The sequence below is a fragment of the Oryctolagus cuniculus genome, chromosome 2 (genome assembly GCF_051225735.1).
Source record: "Oryctolagus cuniculus isolate XC-2025 breed Fujian yellow rabbit chromosome 2, ASM5122573v1, whole genome shotgun sequence".
Taxonomy (NCBI): Eukaryota; Metazoa; Chordata; class Mammalia; order Lagomorpha; family Leporidae; genus Oryctolagus; species Oryctolagus cuniculus.
In genome coordinates, this window is record NC_142868.1 from 16610655 (window position 1) to 16633544 (window position 22890).

Genomic DNA, 22890 nt, shown 5'->3' on the forward strand with positions numbered 1-22890 from the left:
TTTATCTACCAGGGCCAGTATTTTTGTTGATGTATGAAATTTATAACAGCTTCTCTTGGTCTTTTCTTGCTACCAAAGATACATACACATCTATAAGATAACAACCCATGTGGGTTTATAAACTCAGCAGTGGGTCAAAGAATATCTGCTTATCCCTGCAAGTGATATCTGTACCAGTAACTACCTGCTTTTCGGCAAATTTTTAACCATGCATGGGTTATGCTTAGGCAATAGGCAAAACATACAAACAAAATTGATGTAAATGGAGAATCAAGCTAAAATAGGAGTCACTATATTCAAAAAAAAAAAAGAGGAAAGCAGAAAAAATGCAGTAGAGATAAAGACTGGTTTTTAAAAATAATTGTCAATTATTACAAATCAATAGGTAAAACTCATAACATAGTGCTAACTTTCAGCCAGGCACTGTAGGTGGTCTGCATATTTTAACTTTATCTTCAGAACCTAAGGGTATAGCAGTACAGTGCTAACGTTCTATAGCACAGTAGGATAACTATAGTTGACAATAATTAATTGCATATTTCAAATGAGCTAGTAGAGAGGATGTTGAATGTTCCCAACAGAAAGCAATGATAAATGTTTAGGTGATTGCTATGTCCATTACCTTGCTCAGATCATTATACATTGTATCAAAGTATGGAAGTAACAACACTGTGTCCTGTAAATCAAATAATTGTCAACTAAAAATCGAAAAGTATATTTTAATAAAACATTATGAAGGAGTGGGTGTTTAGGCTAGCAGTTAATATGCCTGTGTCTTCTATGGAGTATTTGGCTTCAATTCCTGGCTTTGGCTCTTGAATCCAGATCCTGCTAATGTAGACCCTGGGTAACAGCTGGTGATAGCTTAAGTAACTTGTTTCCTGTTACCTATGTAAGACACTTAGTTTCTGGCTTTGGCTCCTGGCTTCAGCCCAGCCCAGCCCTGGCCAGTTTGGGAATTTGGGGAGTGAGAGAGCTCTCTGTTTCTCTTTGTCTCTCTGCCTCACAAATCATAACAAACAAACATCTGAGAACAACACTATTAGCATTATCTCTTTACTGATGAGAAAACTGAAGAACAGAAAGGATAATCAGGATGCCCACAATCAAAAATTGGGCAAATGCTAGGGCTAGGGTTCAACGTCAGAAAGCCAATCAGAGGAAGTGCTCCCAACCACCACCAGGTCATCTGTGATACAGCATCTAGCAATAATGACTGAGTTACTCCTCTCTGCTGCTGACTGCACTTCAAATTCTATATATAATGAGTTATTACTATTCTGCACAACAATGCTCCCCAGTGGATCTTATCCCTACTGGTTGAAGAAGGAAAAAAAAAAATAAAGATTGAGCTACCTGCTATTAGCTAAGTGTGGGTAAAAAAAAAAATGACTATTTGGACCCAACACTCTGTGTTAACATTCTAGAGGAATTGTTTGGGAAATAAGTTCTGTGAAAATAAAGGCCATAATCCTATTTGCTTTGGATTCCCAGACCATAACATACAGCCTCAGAGAAGGATTTTTTCTCTTACCAAATTGCACTGCTGTGAATTAAGATCAACCACGTTGTCTTCTAACTATTCAATAAAAAAATCTAGTAATGGAAAAGGAAAATTACATGGATCATCCTTATGGCCAGATTTTATAAAATGCTTTGAAAGAAGGAAAAGTATGAGAAGTACATAGGATCCCTGGCTAGTGAGTCATTTAATGTAACATTTGCACCACTCTTAAATGTTTCCATATACTCCTTGATGCTTCATTCTATTACTCTTTTCTTTTAATTTATGCCTCACGATAAATAATTCTTACCAAGGTTTTTGCATGATTGACACCCAGGCAGATGAAAGAAAGCTGCTGCCAGGGAAATAAAATTGCTCAGGCTCAGAAGCCAGAAAAGCTGAGAACTGCCCAGAAAGGGCACCTCCTGCTCTGTGCCCTCTTCCTCACTCCATCCTTACACATCACACGTCACACATCACATATCCAGGCCAATTTTCCCTTTCAGAGGAAATGAAGCAAAATACATCAATGGCGTGAAATAGTTTATTCCTAAGAATCATGAAACTACAGCTTCTCATGGAAGGTACAGAAAATGAGCTCCTCTTTTAGGCGAGCAAAGCTCTTAAGCAAAACATCAATATCCTGGGCCCTTGATAACTTCCTTGACATGGGAATATTTATGGTGACAGCTCTTTATCAACTAAGCTTGAAACTGTTTGGCTTCAAGTTGAAAAATGACTTCAAGATACAAAACATGGCATCAGTTCTGAGATGTTTCTCTTGAATTCTCTTATTTTTCAAAGATTAAAAACAAGCAAAGAACTCCTCAATTTTAAATAAGTTTTCTGGACCAAAAGTGCTTTCATTTTAAATTGATAAATTACTGTGTTCCAAAGGGCACTGCTTTCTCCTCTTGGAAAAAAAAATTGTAGTTCATATGGATACTGTTTTCCTTTTTAAATAATCCACTGAAAAAGTTACACAACACATGCTCCAAAATGGCTATGTTCAAAGAAAAATGAAAAATGTCAGTGTTTACCCCCTCCAACATCTATGTGTATATTTTTAAAATAAGAAAATTATTTTGTGTACTGTTTTAAAATATTTCCTTTTAACTTAAGAAATGTGTTCTGAACATCTTCTCAACATAGTGGTATTTGTCAGCCTCATGGGATTTATGCAAGTGTGATGGGAAAATTTATCAATGTGCAGTTTAAAAAAATGTTGTTATCCAAAATGAATGAATTCAGAATTGAATCCTGACCACGTGAGATAACACTGATTAAATGAGGGAAGGACTGAGTTTAGAAGGATCTTCAGGGTAGGCTGATGTAGGTTAAATAGGGACTTTCCAGGGTCAACAGAGGAAGTGTATGATTTGTTGGACAACAGTTTCTTCCTGTACCCCTACTAGGGGCCAACACCAGGCATTCTAAGTACTTTGTGGCTGATAAACATGTATTATTTCTTTATTTGATTTTTTAAAAATTTTTTGACAGGCAGAGTGGACAGTGAGAGAGAGAGACAGAGAGAAAGGTCTTCCTTTACTGTTGGTTCACCCCCCAATGGCAGCCGTGGCCAGTGTGCTGCGGCCAGTGCACTGGGCTGATCCAAAGCCAGGAGTCAGGTGCTTCTCCTGGTCTCCCATGAGGGTTCAGGGCCCAAGGATTGGGCCATCCCCCACTACACTCCTGGGCCACAGAAGAGAGCTGGACCGGAAGAGGGACAACTGGGACAGAATCGGGCACCCTGACCGGGACTAGAACTCAGTGTGCCAGTGCCACAGGCGGAGGATTAGTCTATTGAGCTGTGGCGCTGGCCAATAAACATGTATTCTTTCCAGGAAATGGTCTATGAGTTACATACAATTGAGGATTTTATGAAAGCACTGCAGATAAGAATAATTAACATGAAATCACATAACTAGTTAGAGCAGGCGGCCATATTCCTTCCAAAGGCACAGAATGTTTCATCCCAATCCACAGTCAAGTTTCAATCTCTACCCAGTGCTCTATTTCATGACGACTCTCTCCTCCTCCTGTACTTGTCCACTTAACTAAATCCATCTCACACAGAGCCTTTACAGATCTCAATACAACATTATTTGGGTCAGTGCACATTAGCTGATAGATCTAATGGCTATATTCTTGGAGTATGTGTGTGTGTGTATTATGTAAGGTATGTGCATCTATGAGTCTAGCATATATTTATGTGAACACATATTTGTGCACAAGTATATATGTGTACATTTACATACAAAGCTATATACTTGATTTGAATAAGCATTGAAACTCATTTTTGATGGCAAGACACTAGACACTAAACTTTTCAAAACTAATAAAAATTCTCAGCTGAAAGTTGCAGACTGTACAAATTCATAACTGTTAAAATATCAAATGAATAAAACTTCTCTTTTATGAATATCATAAGAAAATCCCTCTTCACACATTTCAATTTACTCCATTTGTGAAGGCACAGTGCACATACAACTTTTAGGAACTCATTTATTGCTTTAGGAGCAGTCTGAGAGTATTTTCTCAACCATTCTCACTAGAAGAAATAAATTTGTATTTATAAACATTTTATTGGGTCCTGTCCCTTAACAATTTCACTATTTTGCTTTATGGTGTCCTGTTGTGACCACACCATTGAGAAATGAAAATTTTTTCATCACTAGTCTGTGCCTCATCACACAATGGGAAGATCCCATTTATACCTATGTCCATTTTTCTAAGATGCTTTAATTTGTTTTAAAGGAAGAGCAAGATATGAGAGAGAGAGAAAGATAGAGAGAGAGAAAAAGAGAGAGAGAGGGAGAAAGGGAGGGAGGAAAGGAGGGAGGGAGGGAGGGAGGGAGGGGGAGAGAGAGAGAGAGAGAGAGAGAGAGAGAGAGAGAACTGAGATTATCCATCTGCTAGTTCATTCCCAAAATGACTGTAACAGCTGGGTCTGGGTAAGGCTGAAGCCAGGATCCAGGAACTCCCTCTGGGTGTCCCACATAGGTAACAGGGTAACAAATACTTGACCATCTTCTGCTTTCTTTCCATACATCTATCTGGGTCCATTTTAAGACTTCTGTAGCATAACCTCCACATTCTGTGCTGCTATATTATTTTTGCATATTTGGTAGTTGCTAAGTAGATTTTTCTCTAATCTGCTTGCTATTTCCCCCATTCTCTCATTTACTACCCAGTTCTGTCCTTCTCTTTGAACATGTCTGCTACAAATGATCTGCTGAAATAGATGCGAGAAAATGCTTCTTTTATCTGACTCAGGGAGCTTCTTAAAATTATGACCACAAATCTCAAATGTTCACTCAGCACTGCCAGGCAATCTTCTCACATTCACTCAGTAAATTCACTTTCCAGACTCTGGTAAGATGAGTTTGTACCTTCTCTCTCTTTAAAACATGCATCATTACTCTCCACTTCACCACTGTTTTTCACCTCACTGTGATTCACAGTAATAGAGAAGAAGAAAGCAATCAGATACAATGCTGCTCAACTTCCCACAGTGAATGTTCCAATATCTACACCGATATTCTCTGTTTTCCCCAATACAATACAGGGAAGGGGTGCCCCTGTTACAGCAAAAGCCAACATCTCTACAATGGCAAGGATCCTAATAGTTGTTTCCCCTTGGTATCTCTAGCACCAAGAAGAGCACCTGGTATGAGTTTAGTTAATGCAAACTCAATGATATGAATGAATAACTATGAATATGTAAGATTTCAATCTTCATAAAAAAGTGCCAGGACAGGTATTTCTAGGGTGGCAGTACACATCTGCAGCATATAGCTAGATGATCATATATAAAACAAGTGACACATGGGACATGATATTCACCTTACTTCATTTCCTCAGTCTTTGTCCTACCTAACTTCTTAGACTAGGTCTAACTATTAATGTTCATATTTAGAGCACATTAATAGAGCCTGCCACCATCCGTCCAACTCTCGTCTTCTCAACAGTGATCAACTTGAGGAAATTGAGGCTCCAGCAAGTTGTTATAGGTGGAGAGGTAGAGTTCAACCATGTTGGTCTGATGAGAAAGTCCATGCTCTTTTCACTCAGCCATGAAGCCATTTGTCCCAGAAGCCCTCCCACAGGCTGAAGCTCCAGTTTCTACGGAAAACTAGACTCCCTTTCCCCTGAAGGTGGCATGGCAATACATGTTATCCAAATGATTCCCACTTCACTGGGTCAAGTGGGAAAGCTGTGCAGCCATGGACGTAGGACCTTTACATCCAGTTTCCTGTCCCAAAAGATTGGTTCTTACTTTCCATGTTCCCTGGCATAAATTTTAATCATTCAGAAAAATGCAAGGTCTTCAAAGATCACAACAGAAACACATCTTGGTTTTGTGGACTTTTATGATTTGACAAGGTGGGGTTTATAAGACAAGAGCAATATGTGTGAGAGTGTGTGTGTGTGTCTGTGTGTGTGAGAGAGAGAGAGAGAAAGAGAGAGAATCAATTTGGTGTAGAAGTTAATGTATTTAGAATGCAAATAGGAAGGGGACCCTACACTTGAAAGTCTCTGTAGCCTACATTTCATTTACTTTAAGGTAATTCTGCCTCTAACCATGACCTCGCCCTGTTTGGGAAACAGGCACCTGATGATTAGGAACCTAATGGGCTGGCACTGTGGTGCAGAAGGCTGAGCAACTGTCTGCAGCACTGGCACCTCATATGGGCTCTGCTTCCATTCCCAGCAGCTCCATTTCTGATCCAGGTCCCTGCTACTGTGCCTGGGAAAGCAGTAGAAGATGGCCCAAATGCTTGGGCTACTGCACCCACATGGGATTCCTGGAAGAAGCTCCTGGCTTCGATCTGGTGCAGTTCTAATTTCTGTGGCCCCATGGGGAATGAACCAGCAGATGGAAGCACTCTGTGTGTGTGTGTGTGTGTGTGTGTATGTCTGTCTCTCTGTAACTCTGCCTTTCAAATAAAGTAATCTTTAAAAACGTTGTAAATGAAAAGACATAATAAATTGCAATTTAAAATAAAGAGGGTCTGGGCTTTGAATCCTAGCTTGACCAGTTCTAGGTGTATGACCTCAGGCAAGTGACTGAAATCAAATGAGCATATACTTGATTTGCTGAATCTTCAGCTATAAATGGTAAATAAAATGGTTGTCAATAAGAACAATGCATACAAAGTGTTGATGACAGAACCTAGCTTATGATTAACAAGTACCGAGGAAGATGCCAATGGTACCAATAACATCGGATGCCATCTTCTTTCTTACCAGCTCTGGGACACCCTTACTGGAGGCCCTATTCCAGTGTTTATTTGCTACCAGCCTAAAGCCTGAGCACTAAGCATTTGGGATTTGTTTCTGTGTCTTTACCAGTATGAATTCCCAACAATAGGACTTGGGCCTTAGTGTCTGGCTAAACCAAACTCTGTTTTCAACCTAGTCTGTGTCATCAGCTCTTGGCATTCTCAGCAGTTTTCTCAGGGTCCTTGTTTCTGTCTGTGCATCAGGATCCCCCTCCCCCCACTTTCTTTGGTAGAAGCCAATAAAACTGGAAAAGAACAGAATGTTGAAAAGAATGCTCACAATATATTTTTAAGTAAACAAAGAACCAGAGTTCCTGTAATTATAGCTAATAAGATTTTGCAAAATTACATACTATGAATATATAAAAAGCTTAGTTCTTCACTTAGAATGTAATTATCACTCTATCATAGATGATGTAATTATTATGGTATCTATGCAACCAAATAGCATTGTGATTTCTAACAAGTCAATTAACCTTCCTTAGTTTCAATTTACTCATCAAATGAGGGGGTTGGATTATAGGTTCTATGATTTCTAGTTCTAAACAATATGTATAACTACCTAGGACATAAAAGTATTATCCTCACCTCATTTTGGAATATTCTTCAATTTCAAGACTTTTTTCTTCTTGGGACTGGCTTATTTTTTGAAGCTTATATGTAGGGGAGGAGAAACAAATCAAAGGAAGCTACATGGGCCTTCCCTTTGGTGACATTAACCTTTTTCCTCCTCTGTCTTTACTCTGTCACTAGGAGAGTACTTATATTATTGGACTTCTCAATATTCCTTCTCTAGCAAAGTCATATTAAAATAATCTGTATTGTTCTTAAAGATGCACTTAAGAGTAGCGTTTGCATCACAGGATGTTGATTCATCCTGGGAAGAAGAAATGAAACTAGATCTGCTCGCCCTGTGTGGCAGGCAGAAGTGTAGATCTCGCTTAATAAACATCAATGGATTTTTATCCTGGGTACATGAAAAAGTCAGTGAGAAGCAACAGAGGCAGCTGCTTCATGTAAGGGAGAACTGACAAGAGGTGACTGAATCCTCGCCCTTATAGGTGTCTGGGACAGAGCAAAGGAACATCTGTGAATAGACAGCACATGGTGATTGGGGCGGGCAGCAATAGTATGGAAAGTGTTACTGGTGCCTGTAAACGAAGGAGTCAGGGACTATGTAGTGACTTCTGAACTTAACTCTTCAGCTGCTTACCAAGAAAAAAATAAAACCTAGAGTCCTTAGCAAGGTATATCATGATGTGATCTTGGCCATCTGTACTTTGCTCCTCATTCCCCACCCCCAACCTGCCCCTGTCAGTCACTCTAGCCGGCCTGTGTTCCTTGTATACATGGAGCCACGTTTCTAGCCAAAGGTTCTTGTATCTGGTAATGTCTTTGCCTGGAATCCTTATGTCTCAGATTCTACGCTGTCCCACACATTCATTTTTTTTTTCAAGTGTCTGCAGACAAGTCAGCTCTTCAATGGCTTTTTCTTTTTTATAATATTCATTTTATTTATTTGAAAAGGAGAATGACAAAGAGAACGAGAGACAGAAAGAGATCTTTGCCCTGGTTCACTCCTCAAATGGCTACAATGGTTGGGGTTGGGCCAAACCAATGCCAGGAACCTAGAACTCCATCCTAGTCTCTCATATGGGTGGCAAATACTGAAGTATTTGGGCCATCATCCATTGATTTCCCAGGCACACTAGCAGGGAGCTGGATCAGAAGTGTAGCATCTGGGACTCAAGACTGCTCTGATATGTGTTGCTTACATCATAAGCAGTGGCATGACCTGTAGAACCACAATGCCAGCCCCAATAGGACCTTTCTGACCACTCAATCACTAATATTACCATGTTTTTGTTCCCTTACAAATTTTGTTCTTTTTTCCATATCAAGTTATACATTCCTACATATTCCATTTGTTATCTTGATTCCCCTATAGTATATCAATTCCACAAAGAGTAGAACTATGTGTGATTGTGCTTAAAACAGTGCCAAAAACACAGGAGAGACACACTTATTTTGTTGATGAATGAAAAATGAATTCTACTACAACTATTCCTTCTCCTGGACAATTTTGTAGTGTTTATTTTTTGTATCTTGAGATTCAGCAGACTAGCCTGCAAGAAATGAGGTTGGTTTGCTTTGCTTACAGCTGTGCCGGTGGTGTCTAAAACAGTGGCTGGCACTTGGGAGTTACTCAGTAAATATTCTTAAACGTTGCTTTCTGTGAAAAAGTGTCTGGACTCTAGTTTCACAAAGAGAAATGAATGACTGTTATTTGATTATAGTAACAAGTAACCACCAGAACCAGTCTTAAACCCAACTCAATCACTCGGTGATAAATTCCCTTTACTAATCTTTGCTCACAAAGCCTAAAGCTGTATATAACATTAACAGTGTTTTGTTCTGAGTAACTGTGTTCTTCAACATAGCTTTATCTTACTTTGTGAGCAATGAATTTACGTTTGTGTTTCAGATGTTAAATAGTCACCTCCCTTCTTTGAATGGAAAGACAGTGGTGATTGGCCACAGTGGTATAATATATGAAGTTATTAAAGTCATAGGCAGGTTTCTAAGCCAATACCAATGTCAACCCATATCAAGCCACATACCAAAACATAAGAGGGAGATGCTATGATTATTCCACTTTCAGATAAGGAAGCCAAGGTACAGATTTCTGGAGTATTTACTCAGGGCCAGTTAGTCCATATTTAGAATTTAATTTTTATTAAATCTAATTATTTTGACTTCAGAGACTGAGCTCTTAGCAACCATACTCTATGGATTCTCATTAAAAACAAACCAAAAAAACCCCATAAACTGATATAATTTCATGAACATGTTGGTTTTAACAATGAATCTCTTGACCTATTCACATGTTTTCAGAGAATTGCCTGCTCCCCTGGACCTTATGTGTGATTATCACACTGAAAAATAAGTGTAGGCCCCCGTAAGATGTTGGCAAATGAGAAATATAAGTTATTCGGCTCTCAGCTTTTAGCAGTGATGATGATTAATAATTAGGATAATCCATTTTGTATTGAACTTCAGCCTTCTGGAAATTCCTCTGAACAGACTGTCAGGTAGTAACTGCTCTACTTGCTTACATATGCAGACAAGTCATAGATGTGGAAACATCTCATTTTATAACCAAGCCCTTCGCTATCACTCAAGCCCTAGAACCCTTAGATTTTAGAGTGATGAGTGATCGGTTCTTTAGCAGAGTAACTAGAGAGCTGCATTTTGAGTAAGAATTTAATGGAACCCAGATTGTATTTGAAGTTTATCTTCTGGGTATAATCCATTTGAATTTTCTTTGCAGAAAAGATCACTGTCAAAAACAAATCATTTGGTAAGACATTTCATCTCTCTGGGACTCAGTTTCCTTATCTATTAAGTGATCAATTTGGAACTGTAATTTCTAAAGTATCTTTAGTTCCTTGAATCCTTGATAATTCAGAGATTAATTGAATTTTACATTTATCTTTGCTTATTTTTCAAATCCTCTTCATCATATATTGGGCTCATTATCATAGCTATGCTTTTACCAATGCCTTTACATAGTACTAGATGCAAGATAATACACCAAGTTAAGGGAAAAAACTTCACAAAATTATAGGCATATTCTTACAGAATGTATGAATTTTATTTAATCTATGTATATTTTATACTATTTTGGAATATTTATTTTCTATAGTCATAGTTAATACCATTTATATCAGGGTCATGTAGATACTAAAACTAATTTTAGCATTTATTCTCTTGTGGCCTTAAATTATTACTCTCTCTGAACCTCCAGTTTATTCATCTGCAAAATAAATATCACCTGCAATCTAGCATAGTTGATATGAAAATTCCAAGTCATAGCATAAGTAACAATCCATTGCCCCTGTTTGTCCCATTAACTATTCCAAACAGGACTCCTTCTTTCCTCCCTTCTATACTAATTTCTGTTAACTAGAACCATCTGTATTCCTTTTTGCTTCAGACTTGCTGACAAAGGCTGGTTTATGCATTTTCTGTTGATGACTTCCTATTAAGACTTAGAATCAAGTTGAAGTTAGTGTTATCCTCTAAATCAACTCTGAATGCACTTACTATAATAATTCTACTCCAGCATGGGTTACCTTGTTGTCTTCGTCCATGCTTCAATCAGCCCATTGCATACATTGAGATTCTTTCAAAAATACCATTCTCCTGGGTTCAGGCCCATATCTCTTCACATTAGCATCTTATATCGAGTTTTCTACTTTCCCCCAAAACACCAGCCCTTTCCTGTCCCATGTATTTCCAGAAATACCACCTGTCACTCCAAAACAAACCAGAAATACACTGGGCTTAGCCTGAGAATGAAATTTATATCTACTTTCTTTTCACCATTTACCCGTGAGCCCAACCAAAGCCTGCACATAATTTGACTACAATTCAATGTAGGTTCATTTATGTTATAACATGCTGTGCAATCTAAAACATGAGGACTTTATAATATTCTTTTTTTTTTTTTTTTTGACAGGCAGAGTGGACAGTGAGAGAGAGAGACAGAGAGAAAGGTCTTCCTTTGCCGTTGGTTCACCCTCCAATGGCCGCCGCGGCCGGCGCGCTGCGGCCGGCGCACCGCGCTGATCCGATGGCAGGAGCCAGGAGCCAGGTGCTTCTCCTGGTCTCCCATGGGGTGCAGGGCCCAAGCACTTGGGCCATCCTCCACTGCACTCCTTGGCCACAGCAGAGGGCTGGCCTGGAAGAGGGGCAACCGGGACAGAATCCGGCGCCCCGACCGGGACTAGAACCCGGTGTGCCGGCGCCGCTAGGCGGAGGATTAGCCTAGTGAGCCGCAGCGCCGGCCTAATATTCTGTACTTTGTATTTAGAACAGAACAGCAAGGGTGCTTATTAATATTAAAATGATTGAGAGTATTTCACATATAGAGTGGTCAAGAGATGCTTATGGGAAGCTATTAATGGATACTTAATTTAACACTTTTTCCCTTTCACCAAATTATTGGGCATTATGGTGTAATGTCCAGGAAATTAAAATTTTACAATAGAAAATGGAGTCTGATGGACTGCATTTACAGACCGGGTTTCCTTGAGCAAAGTTACTCATCTTCTGCAGGTCTAAGTTTTCTTACATCTAATGTGGAGACAACAGTACAAACTTCAGAGGTTGATGGTAAAGATTAAATAAGATATTACTATCCTATAGTAGTAATATGCTTATAGTATACTATACTATATTATACCACTGCATACTATGTATAATACTAGTCTGATGTATATATAATCCTCGACAGATATTAATATTATTTATAGTTATTTAGTTCTACAGATAAATGTAAGGATTATAGGGTCAATTAATAGTCTAACAATCACATGCTAAGAAGAAGCAAAGCTGTGGCTAAAATACAAGCACAGTAACTCCAGATTCTCCGAGTGCAATTTTTGAACATAGTAAATACTCTTCTTTTCATATTCTTCTAGGAACTCATGTTCTTAAAATAAAGGAAATATTAACCATAAAAGAACTTCATGAAAGCCAAATGTTTGTAAATATTCTGTTTATTCCACTCCTACATGTTGAGAAAATATACATGCTGAAATTTTCTATTATTATTGTTATAAATTTTATCTTTCTAAAATACTACAGTTTAGAAAGATGTTTCTAGTACTCCAAATATACATCTGTTTTGGTATATCACTGCATCTGAGGAAGCTTGAAGTTGGAAAAATATGAAAATAATTTAAAAATAATTTTAAGCTATTACAGATTGAAGTAACAGCCCCTCCCAGTCATCTCTAGCCTCTTGCTCTTCAGCAGGCATTGTGGTCCAGACACATAGTCAGTGTTGTTTTCCAGTTGATCCAGTTTACTAACATACCAGCAACTCCACCCTTCTCTCAACAGCACAGGAAAATGAAAAACTTGGGTTGCAAAATTCCATCTCTGAGCATACAGCTAACAATCTTGTTTGGTCCTCTTGAAGAAGCTAGTATTACAGTATCACAGATATCTACTAAATAAAGTGAGCAGAGTAAATTAAAAAAAAAATAACCTCTTATTCTAAAAAGCGCCTGTCAGTTGGTTTCCTTTTGTCCTTATTGTCAAGGACAATTAGCAATAAAATTGATTATTTTAAGTCACGCATTAATGCATTTTTGAAAAATTTTTGCCTTTTATTAAGGTTGGTAGAAGGATGGTTCTTTCTTCATTAACTACTTCAACATAACTTATTATATACTTGGATGAAAAGTAGGTATTTCCACAGTCCTACCTTGCAAATAGAGATAATGAAATAACTTTGCCATTAAATTCTTGATTCGCTGCTCCCTAGAACCTGTGACCAGAACAATCACTTTGTTTTGAATAGTTGGAAAAGAGGCAATTTCTTGTGAGGTGTTAGGGGAGTAGTCCCAACTAGTATAACTATGGAGCTTCCTGAACTCCTCACCAAGTAGAGAGAGCTTGTGAGTTTAAAACCTGGCCACTGACATTGTATACCACCCTTAAAACTTTGCTCAGGTTAACACTATTAACAGGCCCACTGACCTGTTAAGTTAACTTCTCTTAAAATTGAAACTTTTGGGGGTATAAGCAAGTTACAAAAACCACTCACTAATAATATGATGGGCTTATTTTTTATGGGAACACCATGTAAGTTTTGAGAACTAAGTCACAAAGATGCCTGAAATAACAGTCCCAAATGTCAAATTCTAGCTACAGGAAAGGACATTTCTGTTCTCTTGAAATACGATGCATAATGCCCGAGGTCTGATGAAGTAACCCACCATGGAAAGGGGGGAAAGATTGTCTGACAGTTACATTGCATGTCACTTCCAAAGTTGGCCACTGAAACCTATTTCATGAAATATAAACTATCAAATTGATTTTAATTACCTAATAGACACATAGACTTTACAAACAGAAATGTTCCATGGAGAGTATTCAGTTCATCTTTCTCATTCAGATAACTAAGGAGGGTGAACGAATTATCCAAGGTTAGGAAGCAAGACAGTGGCACAGGAGGCAGAAGGAGCTGTACTAGGACTATTGTTTTGCTTCTCATTTGAAAGGAGGTCACCAGCTAAATGTAACTATTGTATTTACAAATATTTGACATAGATCTGTGTGTAGCATTATGTATTTATGCCTATCATAAGCAGACTTGGACAAAGGACCCAGGACACTCACAGTCCCAGTCTCTAGTCTTTTGCAAGGAATGGGGACTCAAAGGACTCAGAGATAAGAAAATACAATATTTCAGAAATTACATCACCCATTTATTTCGAAGTACATTTATTCTACAAACATTGCAAGCAAGATAGTAACTATATTATGCAAACATTGTTTTATATGCCCTTCAGACCACAACATAATGGATTTGCATATATAATAATACAAAAAAGAAAAACTACAATCTGAATGATACTCAGTGCTACAAAGTTTGAAGAAAAGGCTTAAATATTTAGAAAAAATCAAAATCATACTAATAAGACTTTAACATAGGTTCACATTTTTCTACTCAAAGTCTTTAATAGGACACATGCACAGAGATGAGAAAGAAGAGGGAGAAGAAGGGAACTCATATGCAAAAATTAATCTGAATGAAGTGACCATCAGTGTTTGCTTCTTTAATAAAGTTTCAGAAAATCTATGAAGATGCACATTGTTTATCCTTTTCAACAATTAAAATTAGACTGCAATTTTAGAGGACACAGGTTTGGATCTATAGATTTAAACTATAGTGAATCTATCTATTTGTGTTCTATCTCCAGCAGCAAAGAAAGCAGCCAACTTAAATTTGGTTTTGCAGTTTTTTGACTCTAGAATTCACTTTGGAGATAAGTCTTGTACAGACTTTAGAATGGAAACCACTATCACTTTCTAGTTATAACAACTTTTACATATTAAATATAATTCTTCCTAAATGTGTTTATCAGCATTTTACCATAAAAAACACTTAGAACAAATCAGAAATCAGACTTGAATTTATACTGAAGTTTATGAGAGAACACATTGTTTTCAGAGTAACACTACAAACCTTGCCTGGAAAATGCTGATATTGTAAAATAGAAAATACCAGAAAGGAACACTTCATACAAATAAATGCAATTTGGAATGAAAGTAATAAAAAAAGGAAAAAGAAGTATTTCATAAAGGTTAGCAGCTCTTAGAAGAAGGAAACACACATTCTCATGTGGGAGAATGAATTTTTTTCCCACGCAACAAACAAAACCAATACTAGAGTAGGCTTTACCACTCCATCCAGAGTAAAAGCCCCTCAACATAAGAGATTAAAGAATGGCCACACACCTTCTATGAAATAAAACAAGTCCCTTAACAGAGACAGAAATTCTGACACTCTTCCATGTAACTGTCAATCTCAAAAAGAAGAGAAATCAGTACATTAAACTGGGACGTCCCAATCACATTTGCCACTTAAAACAACACCCGCTGATGTACAAAGAAGCTGAACCAAGTAACTGGCTTCATGACAAGGTACAAGACAAAGTCAATTTCAAAAAAAAAGCAGTGACCATGTCCAGTCTTCAGAATCCATCCTTTTTTTTTTCCCCCAGAGCAACAACAAATGCACCCCCAGAGAAGGCTACTGAAACATTTTTCAAACTTCCTCTAAAATTACTTTAACAAACCCTGCCCCCTCCCCTCTTCCACTTGAGTGAGAAATGTAGGTTTCTGGTAACCTACATCAGAGTGACACACTTACTTTAATGTGATGCTTGCTGTCGGTAAAGGCAATCTTACTTATGACACAGTGTGACAGCCATTCTCTAGGGGACCACATGAGTTGTTTATGTAAATACTTTATGATGTATTTTCATTTTTTCTGAAGAAATTTTAAAATTGGAATCAAGAAGAATATCAAAACATGGCTATGTCAAATATCACCCAGGGATGCTTTTATGAATTGTTCTGCCAACTTTACAGAAACCAGAACTGGCTGTGTACAAACAGACTTCCAACGGTGTTCTGAGCAGTAAGAAAATAACAACCCAATTGACGAGGATCACCAGAGGAATATTTAACTCAGGGGGAAAAAACACAGGCAAGCACATACCTTAATTCTACAAAGAAAAAAGAGGACAACAAGCTTCTAATAGACATAAACAGCAACACTAGAAAATCAATTGGCTATTTGGAATCTACGTTAAAATCTGTCCTATGAATTGGAGACTTTTCCCCTTAGACTCTCTGTTAGTATGGATAATAGACAATATAAATGCTTCCCGAGATCACCTTATAAAAAGTCTGTCATTCTTAGGCTTGCATCTTAAACTACAGAGATTACAAATGTGTGCCCATCTCAATTTGAGTAATGCAATTCCATAGCTAGCAATGACAGGAGTGCACCTCAGAACACATCCAAAAACAATTTGCTGATGCAATAAACAGGGATATTAGATTAAATAATCTCACATCAGTATAGGCTGAATGCTCTCAATATAAGCAGATACAGCCATTATAAACTCTTAATTTCTTCAGGTTTGGTTCTAACATTTTGATTCAAAGTGTTTCTCACAGTTTCAATGTTCCTTTGCTGTGAAAACATCACTGCAACTGACAAAAAAGTTTATTTTACTAATCTTTCCTGCCCCGAAAATCCTGCCTCGCTGCATGTCCACCCCAGAGCAGCATTCCTCTGAAACCATTTCAGGTGCCTCTTATATCTGCTTCAAGAAATTTTTACTGCAAAACAGAGAATTTTTAGAAGTCGCTAAAAAGCACTCCCTTACCTTCTAAACCTGCTTCAATCAGCCCAAACTGTTCCAATAATTTAACAAAAAGCACAATGACGATCAGAACTGCTATCATTTCAAGCCCTTCCAAGTTCATGGTCAGCTAGGTCATGGTCCGACCACAGCCACTGAGAAGTGCTCTTCTGCCTGGCTTTCTTTGTAAAGCCATTAAACTACATTAAGAAGGCTACTGCCGGAGAAGGGGAGGAGGAGAGGGCGAGAGAGAGGAGAGAGGAGGAGGGGGGAGTGGAGGAGGAAGAGGAGGAGGAGGAGGAGGAGGAGAGGAGAGAAAAGGAACGGAGCGGAGGGCGATGGAGAGGCTTAGCGAAAGGGCGTGAGCGAGGGAAAATGCATTCCATCCTGTCTGCTGTAGCAAAGGCCAGAAGTGGCAGCGGATTCGGATTCCAGTCGCCTCTGTCACAGATCGGCTTCCTGGTCATCTGGCTTACAGAGACAGCCGCTCGCGAAGTGAGGCGCAGATCACCCCGAGACCCGCGGGGTCGCCAGAAGAGTCCCGAGGACCGAGGACACGACGCGCGTGGCTCAGGAGGCTCGGCGGCCCCGGGACTCCGCGCACACTGTCACCGGTGGCTCCGCGGGGCTGGGCAGTTGCCGTGGAAACAACGTAAAGTAACCAAGGGCTGGGCTGGCGCTGCAGACCCGGGCCGGAGCACCGCATCTTGAAATGGGAGGAAAAGTCTGAGAATGCCCAGAGGTGCGGTGACTGCTTGGCTTCTGCCTTTTCAGGAACATGGCTCACTAGTCAGGGAGTGTGTGTGTGTGCTGTCCCAGCTCGCTGAGTGCAAAGCAAGAATGATGCTTAGGGGAGTCGTTGAATATGCACTTACTTGCTTTTAGTGAGTTGCCTGATCGATCCTAACACTGCGAACTCATGTTCTTGTTTGAGCAGTGACTATCACAGGGTTTCAAAAGTATGAGAAATTAGTACATATTCTCAATATTTGTACAGGAGTTTGTAGAGTTCAGTAGCTACCTCTTTTGCACTAGCTCATTACCACTCAATGCACCAAAACAGATACACTTTTCAAGGTGTACCTATGCTTAAGAAAAAAAAAAAAAAGTCCATAAATTTGGAGCCAGAAAAAGTTTGGGAATAAAAAAAAGTGTTTGCCTGGGTTTCTTTCTGTATTTTGCACAACTGTGTCTGTTTTTGTTTCTTCCTGACATTGTTCAAATAGATCAGACTCATAATAAAATAATGGAGCTAAGAAACCAGAGAGAGCTGGGAAGCATCAGACACTGATTCAAATCTCCCCTTTCACAGATGAGAAAAAGCAGCAGAGGGAGTACAGAGTTGGTAATGGCAAAGCATGGTAAACCACAGGCATCTCCTTCATTTGTGGCTGGATTCTCAGGCAGTTTAAAGTGTAATGGATCAGGAAATGGAACCCAGGGCCATACCACCTGGATTCAGACCCAGGACCACTTGCCATCCCTGCACCTGGTTTCTAGCTCATTGCATCGTTGTTAGGCTGTAATTTAGAACAGAGTGAGTGGCTCAGTCACTACTAGCTCCTGCTTTTATCCCAAGTGTACCCATGCTTTGTACTTTTCATGTTTGCAAGATTAATTACCCTGAAATTCACTAAGCTACCATGCTCTGAATCCACAACCTTCCTTGGCTCCCTGCTTGCCTGATGGATAAACCTGAATTCTTCTGAGTGGAATCCTGGTTTCCTCATGATCTCTGGTACCAGCTGAGAACTGCTCAGAGGTCTTTTTCTCTACCGTAAGCTCAGTTACCTTTTCTCACACACATTCTGGGCTTCTCCATGCCCAGGGTTCTGATCAAAGCACTTTTGTCTCTTTGGAAAACCCATGCTTTACCATGTTGGTGCACCAAGTTGCCCAATGAGAATTAAATGGAATCTCTCTTTTTAATGTTTTATGCTACTTCTCCCACTGATGATAATACATCTACTTGGGTATACATTCTCTCAATAAGGTCAGTTTCCAAAGGATAGAAATCATAATTTTCTTATCTCAATGCCGTTCCCAATACCCACATGGAAGCACTTCAAACTTCCTAGATGTGGCATACAGAGACTTGTAGGATAGTAATGGTCACCGATCATTAAACAAGTGAGGGTGCCAGAAGCTTTCCAGCTTTGCCCCTCCTACCATTCTAAAAGCAAGCACTATTAGATAAAATTTAAGTAGGATATACAGCTTCAGGGAGTTTAAGCAGCGGGATCAAGATCATGTCACTGGTAAAAGATGGCATCAAGATTCAAATGCTGATTTGTTTAACATAAAGCCCATGATTACTTCTCTTTATTTCAAAGTTTTACATGAATTCATAATTCAAACACTGGCACAAGTACTTATCAGCGCAGAAATGCATATTGTTCCCAAAGTGAACCTCCCAAACTGCCTTGTGATATTATAATTAATCCATTAACCCCAGTAGCTTTGACTATAAGAAGTTTCCAAGTTAGTTAACTGACTTCAGGCACTTTTCTTCCTGCTCGTTCACCAACTATTACTCTGACAAAGCACCTGCGGTCTCAAAGGGGCTTTTCTGTATTTTCCTCCCACAGGGACCCTCTAGACCCCTTCAGCCTGCTCTGTAAATGAATGTCAGTGGTTACATCCTTGGTATTAACATTGAAGACAGATGTCCTGGGACTGAGAAATGTGTGTAGCAGAGAGCCTGGAAAGGGCCAGAGGAATCATCTTCTATTGAGCCCGGACGTTACCATTGTGGATTCTCTGGGAGCTAAAGCTGCTCTTTCCCATAGCCCGTGGTTTCATCCAGACTTTACCTCATACGCCTGGGCTCTTACCCTTGCAGTTCCCTCTATTTGAATTCCTATCCCTTATCTCCCCATAAACAAATGACTTTCTTTATGATTTATTGCCAAATTCCCCATCACAGAGAAATCCTTGCTGACCACATTCGTAAAACAGCGTCCATTTTCTGACTCTGGAATCACTACCTTAGTGTTGACCTGGTGCTATTTTCCTCCATAGCACTATCACTACCTTGCATGTCTATTTGTTTTCTTCTTTATAGAGCAACTACTTCTTGAATTTTTAAGGCTCTCATCCCCTGCCTATGAGGAAAAAGGTGTGTGCCCATCTTGCCAACTGTGGTGTCCTCCAATATCAAGTATTAGAGGCAATGATGGTTGCAGAATGACTAACCTGATACTCTCACCCTCCCTAGAAAGCCTCCTGCACGGTGTCACTGATTTGGTTGAAACCAGTTCCCTGTTATCTACAGAGCCGGGACTGCTATTGGACCTGGAGAGGTTTCGCACATCCTCTCAGGAGGTGCCCCATGAGCACTGAGGAAGGCATCCACAGCAGGGCATATTCCACTGGTTTTTCTTCAAGGTGAGTCCTGAGTGCTACCCCTTGGAACATCTTGGCTACATTCTGTCTTCTGTGTTTGATGTGAACGCGATCTGTGGTCCCAGCTAATGCAACTAATGAAAACAAGGCAAAGAAGGCATCCGAGAAGGCATCTTTGATCTTTGCCTCAAATGTCTTAAAGACTTTGGTTTGGATAGTGAGAAGTTACCTTGGGACACACACACTTCCTCTGTTTTCATCTGAAAGAACAGGGCAGTTAGCTTTGAGTCACAGCTTGGATTCCACCTAAAACTCTGATTCTATATCATTCTTCTTTTTCTTCTCTTTTAAAAAAAGAAAGGCTAGAAGTACTCAATAGAAGCAAGAGACTTCAGGGCCAACTCCAGATCTTTGAATACATACATGTTACTTACACACTGAATCTCAGGCTGGTATCCCTCAAAATAGATGCATTACACCTGCCCAAGGGATTTTGTCAGGATCAGACACAATAGTATTTTGAAATGATACTCGATCTCCAAGAGCCTATGCTTTGCCAAGCAGTTCCTTGCATGCCTGATCTTCCCCATTCTTTTTATTTTTTTAAAATTTTATTTAAGTTATACAAGTTTCATGCATTTCATACAGATTTAGGAACATGGGATACTCCTCACTCCCTTCTCCTCCCCCTGCCCCCAGCTCCAACACTTCCTCCTCCCTCTCACATTCCCACTCTTAATTTTTATTAAGATCTGTTTTCAGTTTACTTAATGATCCTATAGCTAACCCTAGACTAAGTAAAATAGTTCAACAAATAGTATGAAGAGGAAAAAAACAAACACATTGTTGTTCAACAAAAGAAACAAGGTCTGTAAATAATCATTGAATCTCAGAATATCCACTTTGTTCCTAAATAGTACATGATAGGTACTCTATTAATTACCTCAGATCAGGAAATACATATGCTATCCGTGTTTTGGGGACTTGCTTATTTCACTAATTATAAATGATTTCCAGTTGCATCCACCTTGTTACAAAAGATAGGATTTCATTTTTTAACAGCTGAGTAGTACTCCATAGTGTATATATACAATAATTTATTTATCCAACCAACAGTTAATGGACATCTGGATTGATTCCACGATTTAGCTATTGTGTGTGCTGCAATGGACATGGGGGTACAGATAACTCATTCAGATGCTGTTTTCTTTTGGTTTGGGTAAATTCCCAGGAGTGGTATGATTGGATCATATAGTAGGTTTATATTCAGATTTCTGAGGTATCACCTACTGTCTTCCACAGTGGCTGCACAAGTTTGCATTCCCACCAAAAGTGGATTAGGGTATCATTTTACCTACATTCTCACCAGCATTTGTCATTTGTTGATTTCTGTATGAGAGCCATTCTAACTAGAGTGAGATGAAACCTCATGGTGGTTTTGATTTGCATTTCCCTGATGGCTAGTGATCCTCAGCATTTTTTCAAGTGTCTGTTCGCTATTTGAATTTCCTCTCTTGAAAAATACCTGTTCAAGTGGTTTGCCCATGTTCCATTCTTAAAACCACTTCTTGGGGAAGGTAAATATTTTCCTTCTCTTCTAACAGGTGAATAAACAAAGGATGGGGAGAATTAGGAAATCACCTGTGTCCCAGCATCAGAAATCAGTGGGGCTGACTGTCAAAACATTTCTTTTTTTTTTTTTTGTTCCTTTGTTGAAGAGGACAGCTGACTAGCAGCAGACACAGCTGTGAATGCCACAGACCCCTCAACAGGCTCAGCTTCCTCAGTTATGAAACACTGAAGTGGAGTAGATTTTCTGCTTGGTGGGCCCAGAGCACTGCACACAAGAGCAGAGCTCTCCATGGAAATTTTAAACAAGTGGGAACAAAATCCTGAATCATTTGCTTGAAGATTCAGAACAGGAGATGAAACATGGCTTTACCAGTAGGATCCGGAAGACACGGCAACACCGAAGCAATGACTACCAAGACATGGAAGTGGCCCAGTCCCAGCAAAAATGGACGGCGCCAAGAGCAAAGCCAGGCTGGGGCCAGCACTGTAGTGCAGCGGGTTAAGCTGCTGCCAGCAATGCTGGCATCCCATGTGAGCACGGGTTCAAGTCCTGGCTACTCCATTTTCTTTTTTTTTTAACTTTTATTTAATGAATATAAATTTCCAAAGTACGGCTTATGGATTATAATGGCTTCCCCCCCATAACGAACCTCCAACCCGCAACCCTCCCCTTTCCCACTCCCTCTCCCCTTCCATTCACATCAAGATTCATTTTCGATTCTCTTTATATACAGAAGATCAGTTTAGCATACATTAAGTAAAGATTTCAACAGTTTGCTCCCACACAGAAACATAAAGTGAAAAATACTGTTTGAGTACTAGTTATAGCATTAAATCTCAATGTACAGCACACTAAGGACAAAGATCCTACATGAGGAGTAAGTGCACAGTGACTCCTGTTGTTGACTTAACAAATTGACACTCTTGTTTATGGCATCAGTAATCACCCTAGGCTCTTGTCATGAGCTGCCAAGGCTATGGAAGCCCCCTGAGTTCACCGACTCTGATCATATTTAGACAAGGCCATGGTCAAAGTGGAAGTTCTCTCCTCCCTTCAGAGAAAGGTACCTCCTTCTTTGATGACCCGTTCTTTCCACTGGGATCTCACTCGCAGAGATCTTTCATTTAGGTTTTTTTTTTTTTTTTTTTTTTTCCCCAGAGTGTCTTGGCTTTCCATGCCTGAAATACTCTCATGGGCATTTCAGCCGGATCCACATGCCTTAAGGGCTGATTCTGAGGCCAGAGTGCTGTTTAGGACATCTGCCATTCTATGGGTCTGCTGTGTATCTCACTTTCCATGTTGGATCGTTCTTTCTTTTTTATTCTATCAGCTAGTAGTCAAAACATTTCTCATGTAAAGTAATTAAGAGTAGTCAGGTATACATGAAACATTTAATAAAACAAACAGGATGCGTAACCAGCATCTCACTGTGAGTTTTTGAAATGTTGT

General features: G+C 39.4%; 1 protein-coding gene and 1 long non-coding RNA gene across 6 annotated transcripts in view; one reads left to right on the forward strand and one right to left on the reverse strand.

The window, feature by feature from the left end:
• The window catches only part of KCNIP4 (potassium voltage-gated channel interacting protein 4), a 1209654-nt gene that overhangs the window by 553497 nt on the left and 633267 nt on the right, over positions 1-22890 (reverse strand). The window contains exon 1 of one of the 5 annotated variants that reach the window (XM_002709375.6): positions 16548-16770. The exons of the other annotated variants lie outside the window; for them this stretch is intronic. Coding sequence (XP_002709421.1) covers positions 16548-16647 — 100 coding nt within the window. The 5' untranslated portion in view covers positions 16648-16770. Of the gene's footprint in view, positions 1-16547; positions 16771-22890 lie in introns of those variants that run through there. 5 annotated transcript variants of the gene reach the window in all.
• On the forward strand, positions 16894-22238 carry LOC149127694 (uncharacterized). The gene is made up of 3 exons (XR_016229788.1): positions 16894-17265; positions 19741-19910; positions 21473-22238. It is a non-coding gene; the product is annotated as an uncharacterized LOC149127694 (long non-coding RNA).